The sequence below is a fragment of the Mus pahari genome, chromosome 5, assembly GCF_900095145.1.
Source record: "Mus pahari chromosome 5, PAHARI_EIJ_v1.1, whole genome shotgun sequence".
Lineage (NCBI taxonomy): Eukaryota > Metazoa > Chordata > Mammalia > Rodentia > Muridae > Mus > Mus pahari.
In genome coordinates this window covers 20,492,952-20,505,291 of record NC_034594.1, presented here as the reverse complement: position 1 = coordinate 20,505,291, position 12,340 = coordinate 20,492,952, and the positions used below count along the sequence as shown (strand labels likewise).

The 12,340-nt window shown below is 48.6% G+C and overlaps 1 protein-coding gene across 21 annotated transcripts in view; it reads right to left on the bottom strand.

The window, feature by feature from the left end:
• The window catches only part of Map4k4 (mitogen-activated protein kinase kinase kinase kinase 4), a 125,891-nt gene extending 114,461 nt beyond the window's left edge, over positions 1 to 11,430 (bottom strand). For 17 of the 21 annotated variants that reach the window (XM_029538638.1, XM_021197480.2, XM_029538641.1 and 14 more), the window contains exons 1-2: positions 11,025 to 11,173; positions 10,737 to 10,802 (exon numbers count right to left, since the gene is read on the bottom strand). In XM_029538638.1, coding sequence (XP_029394498.1) covers positions 10,737 to 10,802; positions 11,025 to 11,081 — 123 coding nt within the window. In that variant the 5' untranslated portion in view covers positions 11,082 to 11,173. Of the gene's footprint in view, positions 1 to 10,736; positions 10,803 to 11,024 lie in introns of all 21 variants that reach the window. The other 4 variants (XM_021197481.2, XM_021197487.2, XM_021197484.2 and 1 more) reach the window with 3 other exon arrangements.
• Positions 11,431 to 12,340: the final 910 nt, after the last annotated feature.

The window sequence follows — 12,340 nt, the reverse complement described above, 5'->3', positions numbered from 1 at the left end:
ACACACACACACACACACACACACACACACACGTTTGTTAGTTAAATCAAGTTTCTCATAATATTACCCCCACCATAAAATATTCTAAGAAACTTTTGAAGCAAATTCAGATGGGTAAAATTATCCCTTCACATGTAACAGAAAAAAATCACTTACTAACTTGAAATACACTTGTTTCTTCTGTCCAAGTATCAGAGATGTTTAAGTGTGCACCCAGACGCTCCTGGCGAGTGACAGGAGCCAGTTCTCTCCTGCCACCTTGTGTGATCGCCGGGTGGAGCTCAGGTCTTCCCTCTCAGGCCGGGCCCTCCTTCCTCTCAGCCAGGTCCTGGTCAGGGCAACAGCTCCCATCTGGGACAAAGGGAAACCCTAGTGCTCCGCACCATGGCCATGGCTACCTTTACACAATGAAATCTGCTGAGGAAAGCCTGGTTTCTAGTGTTAGCGAATTTCGGTGACAGTAAACGGTTTGTCTTTGTGGCTCAAGGATATGACTTAACCTTACAGCAAGAGAGGAAGGTAAAGATTCGGGAAGCGCACCTTTCAAGTGCTTTCCCCAGTCCAAAGCTTAGTATAAGTCAGAAATCAGGCACCACATTGATGAACTCAGAAACCGCAAGTGAAGGTCACCAGGTGCAATGCACTGAGTTAATTTAAAGAACAAAAAGACATATCCACACAAACAGAACCATCAGTACCTGCCTGGTACTGTGAGCTGGGACGGTGAGTCACTGTACCTGAGTATTCGTGTCTCTCCCAGATCGCCACACTGCCTAAACCTGCTGTGAGTAAAGGCTGCCCTGGCCTATAAATGCATTTTTACAACCTGAAATATAAGCTTCAACAGGGTACATTTCACAGTAAATAAGAGAAAGTTTCAAAAAGCTTCTAAAAGCAGTTTCCAAACTCTTCATCGTCTTAAATGCCAAGTTTTGAAAACTGAAAAGGGGCAGAGCAGTTACTGACTCCAGGCACTAAAGCAAGCCAAGCAGCCTGCCCTCTAGAGGCCAGAAAGCATGACTGCTCGAAGCAACTGATACCAAGAAAGTACAGACCTAGAATCAAGAGAATGTATCTAAGTTGATAGCCCTTTCTTTGCCTCACAAGAGTCACCAGGTGACTATCTCACATCACCCAAACCATGGCAAACCAGAACTCTAGCCCTAGTCCTTAGAGGAAGGGCTGCTCCAGACACTGACAGACTAGATGAGCTCAAGGCCATGCAGTGACTTACTGCACACCCTCTACACTTTCCCCGAGAGCCACTGGAAAATGGATGTATTTCAGCAAATGAAACAGTAAGCCAAAGAAGGCGACCGTGAGGAACAGGGGACAGGGGTGCTGCAGGTCAGAGCTGGGCACCAGGTCGCGGGGCAGTCTGCTCTGCCCAGCTCTGAGGACACTCCCAAGCGGCAAGGTTGAAATCAACAGGTTATCCAAAACAATCAATCATACGTATTCAGTGTTAGGGAAAACAGGTGAGAGGGGCTGAACATTGTTAGGTGCTTGTCTGGTCTCTGAGGGTACCTAAGGTATAGTAATCATGTGACACTGATAACCACACATAAGAGAGCAAAGCAGTTTAAGAGGAAAGGTGCTGTTTTAACAAGGAGATATCATATCCCAGTTGGCTATAACTATCATGTTAGCCCCAGATGATGACCTCATCTATGGGAGGAGCAAGAAGAGGAGACAAGTAGTCAATTGCTCTTGGACTACAGCAGCCCAGCAGCAGCAGCAGCAGCTACTGTCACAGGATGTCATCAGTGTTGGTAAACTGAGAAAAGGGAGCCTCAGCATGCACTAGGGAGACGTGGCAGAACAGAAAACCAGCAGGCTGAAGTACAAACCTAAGGATTCTTTGGAAAATCAGTTGGTTGGATGGTGTTTTGTTAAGGCAAACACATGAAGGAACGTTTCGCTGAAGCATAGACAGGAGAGAAGACGTCCTGCTAAGCAAGCAGGTGAAAGGACCCGTGATGCAGTATTCTTTGCTAACAATGTGAATGTGTTGGTCCACCTTACACTGTGTAGCTGAGCTGCAGTTGTCAGGGCTCCACAGAGAGAAACAAACCAAAAGACTTCTGCAGTTTCTTGCCACTTCGAGGACTCGGGCCGATTGGCAGAGTGATGCCAGCTGAGAGAGACACACGTGCTGAGGCAAGACACATGCAGAGGCAAGTGGAGGGCGTGTGATGTTTGCAGGACATATAAAATAAACTTAACAGTGACGAGCCTGAACTAGACTTGCTTATAGAGTTAGCTGTGCAATACTCATTGGTCTCAAATCTTCACTGAGCTCTTTGTTATCTGGTGTTCCTGTGGCCCTGGTCCCTCCTTATGACTTGTACAACGGCTGGGGCCTGACTGGGTCTGCTAGGTCGGGCCACGGACGCTGATTTGTGGCATTCTACTCCTCTGAACAGCACTGTAGTGTATCCTTGAAGTGTTTACAAGTTGATCGAGCTGCCGCTGACCTGTGAACTGAACTGCCGTTTTCCAGAGAGCACAAATGGGAGTTGTTCCAAAGAACCTCTCTAAACAAGTCCACTTCCCTGCCTCCTCCATTCTTTTATTCCCACTACCTTTGGTGGGTGGTGGGCTAAAAGGGAGGTTAAAGCATTTAAGAACCATCACTAAAAACAGACTTTTAAAAACAATTTAAGTTAGAGCAGACAGCTCAAAAAACTGATGCCTCTGAAGGGCAGGATACCTCCACGTTCTGAAACAAGCATCTAAGGATTTCTGACCCCAGCACTCCGCACTGGTGACCTTACTACATTCTAAACCTTCTATTATCAAACAACAGAGGGGTGTTTCTAAGTTATAAACCAAAGGTATGGTTCTTTCTCTTAATTATTGGAACGTAATAGGGTAACGTGTCTACATGTAGCCATATCGGAGACACAATGCCGGATCAGGGACACTTGACAATACACCACATGTCCCTTGGCTCAGCTTCTCAATGGTGGGAAGTCGACTGCTAGACACTGACAACAGCCTGCTCATGAGCCAAGCAGGGGAGCTGAGAGCCTACTACTAGTCAGGCCTATGCTTCTCAAGACACAGTTCACTGCCCAGGCACAGAGAAGACAGTCTCAGAAACATCACGCCTACAGCTAACTGCCACAGCAAAACTACACACTCTATGGTAAGTCTACCTTCCATTTCAATTTCCAGTCACCTGCTTTTACCATGTTTTACTAAACAGAAGTGTTACTGAGTCACCAAAACTTTAACAAAAGAATGCCGCAGCCAGGTGGAAGACATTAGTACAGCCCCAGCCATTCTGGAGACAGAAGCAGAAGGGCCTGGAGGTCAAGACTGAGCTAAACTAGAGACCCTGCCTCACTTAAGAGCAACAGTTGGGGGCTGGTGAGATGGCTCAGTGGGTAAGAGCACCCGACTGCTCTGCTGAAGGTCCTGAGTTCAAATCCCAGCAACCACATGGTGGCTCACAACCACCCGTAACCAGATCTGACGCCCTCTTCTAGAGTGTCTGAAGACAGCTACCGTGTACTTACATATAATAAATAAATAAATCTTTAAAAACAACAACAAAAAAAAGAGCAACAGTTGGCTGGCAGTGGTGGGGCAGGCCTTTAATCCCAGCACTGAAAGCAGAGGCAGGCGGATCTAAAAGTTCAAAGGACATCCTGGTCTACACAGTGAGTTCCAAACTAGACAAGGGCTACTTAGTGAGCAACTGTCTCATAAAAGCAAGCAGGGGGCTGTGCTGATTTCCATGTGTCTGAGTACAGGGACATTGCTGAGGACCTCGGAATGATGTACAAAAGCCTGCATATACACTGATATCTGTGTGTGTGTGTGTGTGTGTGTGTCCCTCTATCCTACACTCTCTGAAGGAAGCAGTACCCCCCCACACACACACACATACACAGTACACTAACACACATAAGAACCCCTATGCTGGAAATAGTACAGTGGGTAACTGAAAACACCCAAGGCTGTACCTATTTCCTTTGACTCACCAAATAAATTCTAAATACCTCTCAATGGTCCCATGTGTAAAATATGCTAATGTCTCAGTCTTACAAGAAAAGTCCTAAACCGATGTTGCTTGTTGCTTTAACCCAAACAACGCCAGCGGTCTGTAGTGCTCACACAGTCTCGTAGCAGAAAAGATCATATTCTACTACTGGCAAACTGGTGGAAAGTTCTAAAACCCAAAAACATATTTCTGACCACTCATAATAAATGTAGTGGCTCCTCACCCTTCTTCAGTCTCTTCCTAGACATCTTTCCCAGAGAAGCTGTCCCTGATTCAACCTTTGTGCTATCTATCCTATAGCAAAGCAAGCTAATCAGCTCCTACAGTTAAATAAGTGCTGACCATCCCTCTAGTATCTTAACACTGACTCCAGATGAGAAACCAAACAGTGAAAGCTATTTAAAATGTCAAAGCAACTACTTGAAGATACTTTGCATAACACAGTCTACTAGGTATCTTATCTACCCCAAGGGAAACACTGTAAACACTAGTCCAAATCCTTAAAACCATCGGCAAGCTAATAAATGGGGGACACCAGGAAGTCTCTGTGGACTGTCCTTGACTCTAATATACTTTTTGAGCACTTACTGTCCATAAAATCTCTTCACTGAAGCCAGAGAGTGGGCCTGACAGGTGGCCACATGTCACCTCTCACCAGCGCTGTGTCTCAGCAACTTGACCTTCTATGTCCTAAAAATGTTCATTTAATTTCTGCAATTGTTTACATAACCTGCTGCTTGCAATTTTTTTTTTAAATGACTGAAATGAATGACTGGGAAAATGAAAGCAACAATCCTCAGGGCATTGTGAACTTAATACAACAGAGTAAAATGAGAACTGTCTGACGACCAGTCCTAGGCTCACAAAGCCACTCACACCAGTGGGCAAGTACTTACCAACAAAGGAAACAAACAAAACGCCACACACAGACTTAAAACAACTCCCTTTAAGGAACTCGATCACAGGACCTTCACTCGCTAGGAATGAGGCTCCTTGGATGACCATTCTCTGGCCCAGCACATCTTCCCTGTGACATATTATTACTCCAAAAGTTCAATTCCTTTCCAATGTGTCTGTTTATCCAGGCTCAATCTGTGAACACATACAAGTGCTATCAGAAAGGCACGGATAATGTCTTTGGATTATAGAAATACACACATCTCCAATGCCCGCCAAGAAAAAAAGCAAAATGCAAGTCTGCAGCTGTTCAAATGAATACAGGCTTGTCACAATGTTTCAGAGTTAAGACCCCAGCGGCAGGCAGGCAGCAGAGAAGGGTGGATTGCTCTGATGGCCCCGCTCTGCTCTCCGAGAACCTCCAGGTAAAAGTCTGGGATTGATAGTCTGAAGAGCTACACAGTAGTCCTTGCTCAACAGGCTGGCTTCCTCCCATCTTACCCACATCCAGGATCCTTCCAGCACTAAGGAAACCAAGTCTCAGAACACGTCTGAACATGCCCCTGAGCTGCAGGTCAGCTGACACTCCTCAGGATGGAACATCTCACTCAGAATTCTCAGGGCCCTCTGGATGGCTTCACCACCCCCAGGAACAAGAGATGCTCTGCCTGCCAGACAACTGTTGAGGCACTTTACCCCTGAGCAGCATCCAGGACCAACCGTGGAGCACTCCTACCCCGTCCACAGAAGTTCCACCCTATCTAGTGGAAAGAACTCCATTTAAAAGTGAGAACCAAAGCCTACAATTTGTACATGCATCCCCCAAGTTAGATATATGGAGAAACCCAATTATCTGCCTCAACTTTGCTTATCTCCTCCAGCCCCTTGCTCAGACCTCTCCCCTCTAGACTTATGTCGTAGGTCAGTGGTCCTCAACCTTCCTAATTCTGCGTCCCTTTATGGATGACCCTTAACCATAAAATTACTTTTGTTGCTACTTCATCACTATAATTTTACTACTGTTATGAATCGTATGTAAATATCTGTGTTTTTCCCATGGTCTTTGTTGAGAGACCCCTGTGAAAGGGTCATTCTGCAACCCCTATGTTCAGAACCTCTGTCCTGGGCCAATCATCTTAACTGTTCTTCCCAGAACACCATCTGATGCAATTCTCTACTCCTAGGAACCCCCCAAGCCCAATAATACCTACTAATAGACCCTCAGTGCTTGCAGAATGACATCACTCCTCGGCTCCCACCCACAATCACTCCCCTAGTCTGGCCACTCCCGATGGCTCCTCTCCGAGCTTCCTTTTCCACACACCCCTATCCCCCCCTGCCTTTCCTACGTAAGGTGGTGTTAGCTGCCCTCACATCAAGGCCTTTGGGCCTAAACTTGCCTCCTGCTTAACCTCCCAGTTCACATGAAGCCCCTCTTCCAAGGACAGCAAGACGGAGCACATCTGGTCTACCCTCCTTAACTACAGCACCTTCCTGCGTCCACCCAGATCTCAGACGCCGCCCCCCTACCTCCACCCCAGCAGTGACTATCACTGAATTCTTCTCTGACACAGTACAATCTCTTCAAGACAGAATTCTCCTTTTTGGGATGGCAGTGAGTTCGAAAAATATAAAACAGTAGTAGTTACCCAAGAAAAAACATCACTCCTCAAATATTCCAAAGGTAAGTTAAACCCAAAGTGACATGGTAACAAGCTTTTGCCGGCCTCCATCTTCCACACTATAATTGTCCTCAGTGATGACAATAATTAAAATTCACCATTTATCCAACCTGGACAACTAGTAAGCAGACAAGCCACCGCTACAGACACTCCCCATGTATGGTGATCTGAATACAACCTTGTAAACAGAGCTTCACACACAGTAGGTTTCCAGAGACAGGACTGAGGGCCCAGCTCACAGTAGGCAAGCACTTGCTCACTGAACCAAGTACCCCCAAAATTATTTTTTCTAGGCTTTAATTTTATGAGTATCTTTACACATAATGCTTCAAATACCTAAAGCTAGAAATACATTTCTCTGAAGAAAATACATTGTCTTTCGATTTCATTTTTTTATATGTCACCTTTGGGGGGTATTACGTGCATGTAAGCATATGTACACGTGTAAGTGTGTGTGCATGTGTGTGTATGGATACACATGCCTGTATTCACCACCCAGCCACCAGAGTACATGCTCCTCCATCCATCTCTCTCTCTCTCTCTCTCTCTCTCTCTCTCTCTCTCTCTCACACACACACACACACACACACACACACACACACACACACACACTCCTCCTTATTCCCTCAAAGGATTCTCTCCCTGAATCTGGAGCTAGACTGGAGGGCAAGTCCCAGGGGCCCTCCTGACTCCACCCTCCTCACAGTGCTACACTACTAGCACAGGCACATCCAGCTTTGTAAGTGCTGGGGATTTGAACTCAAGCCCTCATGACTACACAGCAGGCATTCTCGACTGCTGGGCCATCTCCCTAGCAACTTAATTCCCCTTTGAAAGAAAAGATGGCAGATAGGATTCAACCGCACCAGCCCACTTGTGTTAAAAATATTTCAAAAACCAGAACATAGCCTCAAAAAGTCATCTTTGTAGAAACCTCGCTTTCACTTCCGGTCTCTTCATGTTATTTAAACACACCCCTCTAAATAAGCAACCTGCCTCTATATTCAACGGAGCAGAGGGGCTGGGAGGGCGGCTCAGGAGGCAGAGCACTTGTGAGAAGGAGCAAGTGTGAGCATGGGAATTCAGATTCCCACTCCCCAGGTGGACATGGTGACCCTCAGTAATCCCAGCAAGCAGGAGGCAGACACGGGGCCTAGAGCTAGACTAGCTGAACTGGGAGGTCCTGGTTTTCAGTGAGAAATCTTTCCACAATTCACAGGTAGAAAGCAATCATGGAAGACACCTGACATCAAACTTAGGCCTCCATAGTCATGTGCACACAACATGCATGCACGCCCATGTATGGACCCATGTATGGGGGTACACACACACCACATGCATGTGTATATGTATGTATGTGTGTGTGTGTGTGTGTATATATATATATATATATCACATATACATACCATATATACCACATATATATATACCATATATATATCACATATATATACCATATATATACCACATATATATACCATATATATATACCACATATATATATGCCATATATATGTAGTATATATATATACATACTATATATATATATATATATATGCTGAAATAATTGAGGACTCTAGGTTGTTCAGTTAATGTTGTACCCAAAAATGCTTTTCTTAAAATTTGTCTTTATAGCTGTTAATAAATTCTCCTATTAATAACTTAACTCAAAACCACCCCATGCCAACCAAAAAACTGGAAACTAAACCAACCTGCACAGCAGTATGGGATCCAGAAACTATACTTTTAAAAGGAAAGGGAAACAGATGCCATTTCTAGCACTCCCTGTACCCTGTTCACAAACTCAGTAGCCTGCCCTGATCTGCTAGTAGCATGTACTGAGACAGGCAGGACATACTAAAGGGAATCTGATGTGTTTTAAGTGTGGAATAACATCGTGACAATGTTTAAAAAGGAGAAAAACAAACCTGGAGTGCTTATCAATAAAATGTTATCTAAGTTCAAGACATAGGAAAGAAAGAATATGTACACCAAAAACCAATGGTGGGCTATTAACTGAGCTATAAAAACTCTGTGTGTGTGTGTGTGTGTGTGTGTGTGTGTGTGTGTGAGACCTGTAAGTAAAACCCAGCACTACACTACTGTGTATGGTTTACATGCAACTTTTACATCAATGTCTTAATAGATTTGCACTCAATATTTTTCAACTGCACTGGGTGTAGTTAACAGGTCCTCATTTCTCTCCAAAAGCAGGGTTTAGCAAATCTACTTCAAAAGCTGGGGGGAGGGGGAGGAGGGTTGAAAGAGAAGAGGAGTGGGAAAAGACAAAGAACTTGCCCAGATTAACACCACAAAGTGTCCACCTCTTAAAACCAACTAAATCCACGCTGGCCTTTTAAGAGGCACTAGTGCTTTCTGGCTTACTTCTCTACCCGAGGTTTCCACGCTGACCCAGGGAGACACAAACAATCCAACTACTGTGTAATCAGGTCAAAAACAAGCTCTGGCTAACTCACTTGGAAGAGTCCTACTCACAACTTAGATCTGGCCAGAAAAACTAGGTTAGAAAAAAACCAATCCATGCTTAAACAAACTCTGGAGCTGGGAAGAGTGTCTTTAAGCCAGTTACCAGCCAGCCACTCCAGTGAGTTGCAACACAGTCTTTTCCAAAATTTTCCAAAGCCTTCCAAATTCAGTTGGGCCCAGCCGGCTGTTAACAGGGCTCTCTTTCAATTTCAAAAATCTGGCCCAGGCCCCAACAGTTAACCAACAAAACATGCTAATTCACTGGAGATCACCAAGGGTCCTGACTCCAGCTCAGACCACAGGCCTGTCAATACCACCATCCAGGCCCCGTGCTGGGGAGAGGGGGGAGCTGGAGCCCCGGAGAAGCAATCAGGAGCACATAAACCCTATTCAGAAGGCTGAAAAGGGACAAAAGAATCCACACTTAATTTGGCCTCAGAAAATGTCTACAGTCAGCTTCAACCACCACCCCCATTTTTAGGGAAACAATGACAATTCTTCATGGTGAGAGCCACAAAGCCCTCCTTCATAAGATAATTCCCCTCTCTCTCTCTCTCTCTCTCTCTCTCTCTCTCTCTCTCTCTCTAGCTCAACCTTGACCCAGTCCTAGTAACTAGAAAACTCCCCAAGCAAAGATAATTCCAGAACACCGTTTACCAACAAGAAGGAAATCAGGAAACCGAACGTAAAGGTTTTTTGCTTTGTTTTGTTTGTGTGTGTGTTTTTTTTTACACTTCGGAGCCTGAGCCGCCTTCTAGAACGAGCGAGCGAAACAGAATGAACAACAGTTCACAGCATTAGGTGCCAGTTCCTCAGCACAGACCAACAGATTCCTTAGCTTCGTTTGCAGCCCAGAGAGGAGGAGGATAAATTTAAAGAGAGAGAACGACCAGGGGTGGCGGGTGTGAAGTCTGGCATCCTCTCTACTCCTTGCTCTCTCTCTCCTCCCAGCCATCTCAATTACACAGCTGTCACACAGGTTATTCCTGGAATTCACATTTTATAATCCCCACACTGTAATTCCTCCTGTTCCCGTGGCCCAAAAGCACACTCTCCCCCCCCTGCACACCCCCCCCCCCGGCTTCCCCCAAGATACTGTCCACTAGAACAGGGTATGCTGGCCAAGCTTTAAAAACAGTTCCAGGTATAACGCTAGCCTCCCCAAGTTAGAGCCTCTGGCAAGCACTCCGAAGGCAGAAGCATGATGACAATTCTCAAGAATACCAAGGCAGTGGTTGAGTGGAATCGTAGGCAAGGCCTGTCTACACTGAATTTTAATTCACGTACAAACGCAAACGCACGGAGGCCAGATTTGGAGGAAAGGGGGGTTGGGGGGAGACCCTGTGGTCGCCCTCGAACACAAAATTCCTTTTCTATTTTGCTAAAGCCAAGTGCATGCCTAACAGTGTAGCTTATTTCCTTTATCTCAAAGCCAGGAAATGAGGTCTTTTAAGGCCAGTCTGAACACAGGCGAAAAACAAAAAAGAAAAGAAAAAAAAAAAGAGAAAAAAAGAAAAGGAAAAGAAAAGCCAGGCGAAACCCCTTTCCCAACTTTGGCCAGGCGGCACGGCCTGCAGTCAGCAGCGTTTCGTCACCCTTTCCCTCGTCCCCTAAGAAGTTTCTCCACGCCACGGGGAACAAAGGCGCCCCACACCGACCTTATAGACTTGTCCATAGGTGCCATTTCCAACCACTTCCACCAGCTCAAAAATCCCAGCAGGGTCCTGGGGAGAGAGGAGGGGGAAGTTATCATCTCAAAAGAGGGACCCCAACCAAGGAGGGCGAGAGGGCGGAGGGAGGGATGCAGGGCGGTGACAAAGGCTCGCCCCGCCGGGTCCCCGGGAGCGCCTCGGCACCCGCCCGCCCGCTCGCCCGGCAGACAAAGGGGCCGCCGCGCCCGCGGGTGTCCGTGTCCACCGCGGCGCGCAGGGCGCGGCCGCACTCACCCGCAGGGACGACAGGTCAATGTCCACCAGGCTCTTCGCGGGAGAGTCGTTCGCCATCTTCCCCGGATCGCCGCTCCGGGAGCGGGCGAGCGAGCGAGCGACGGGCAGGGGTTCGGCGGCGCCGGGGCTCGGGCCGCACGGGCAGGCCGCCGGCGGCGGCACGGCGTGTCGTCCGGTCGGAGCGGAGCCGAGCGGAGCGCGGCGCGGCGAGCGCTGGCCGCGGGGCTCACACCATGGCGCGGCGGGTCCTCCCTCGGCCCCCACCCGCCCCCCGGGCGTCGCCCGCCGCCTCAGGCCCCGGCGCCCCGCACGCGCGCGCGCCTGCACGAGCGGCCCGGAGCTGGGGCCGGAGAGCGCGGCGAGCGAGCGAGCGCGAGGCCGCGAGACAAAGATGCCGCGGGAGGCGGGGGCGGGGGCGGGGACGCGGGGCACCGACCGGCGCCGCTGAGGAGGGGCGAGCGGCTCCCCCGCCCCCTCCGCCGGGAGAGCGGGCGGAACCCGGCCCTCGCCCTCGCTCGCTCGCTCGCCGCCCGCCCGCGTGAATATTCAGCAGGGGTGGGGCTCGAACAATGGCGGGGCGGCGGGCCCTCCGCCGATGGTGGCCCGGGCCCGGGGTGGGGCCGGGAGCCCTCGGGGCCTTCCCGGAGGAAGTGCGGGCCGCGGCGGAACACCCCAGCCTCCGCTAACAATGAATGAAGGACTCGGAGCGGCCCGGCGGCCCCGTGGGCACCTCACCCGCGCCGCTTGCCCGGGAGAGGGTGTGCCAGGACGCGCCGGGGTCGGGCCTCGGACCCCTCCGCCGCCTACGTACGGACGGTCCCGGAGACCTTCGTTTCCTTTTTACCCCGCCCCCCCCCAAAAAAAAAACGGGGTGTTCCTCTCCTTTCTCTTTTCCAGGCTCAGTTTGTGGCGTGGTTGCTGCTGGAGGATTCGCCGAGCATCACTTGCCGGTCCCGGGAGAATCCAAAAGAGTCGCTGTGATTGATTGCTCGCTGCTGTGTTCCCGGAGCCAGTGTGGCCCACAGGCGGGACAGGCGAGCCCTCTTTTCGGGATCTAAAACCCTGACAGTGCCTGGAGATCACCACGGGTCACCAAACAGGCTTCTTCCAGCATGCCACAGCAAGTCAACTAGGCAGTTCAAGTACTGTCCCTCTTTATCACGTTCCAGGGCCAGCCAAAAACATGTTTAGTGACTCCCTGTTACCTTACAGCGGGTGTTCTCGAGTACCCCAGAATGGTCAGGTACAAGATCTCCGTAAAACTGCTTGACTCCCACATGTAGAAGGCCTAGAATGGGCCTGATAAGTTAACAGAT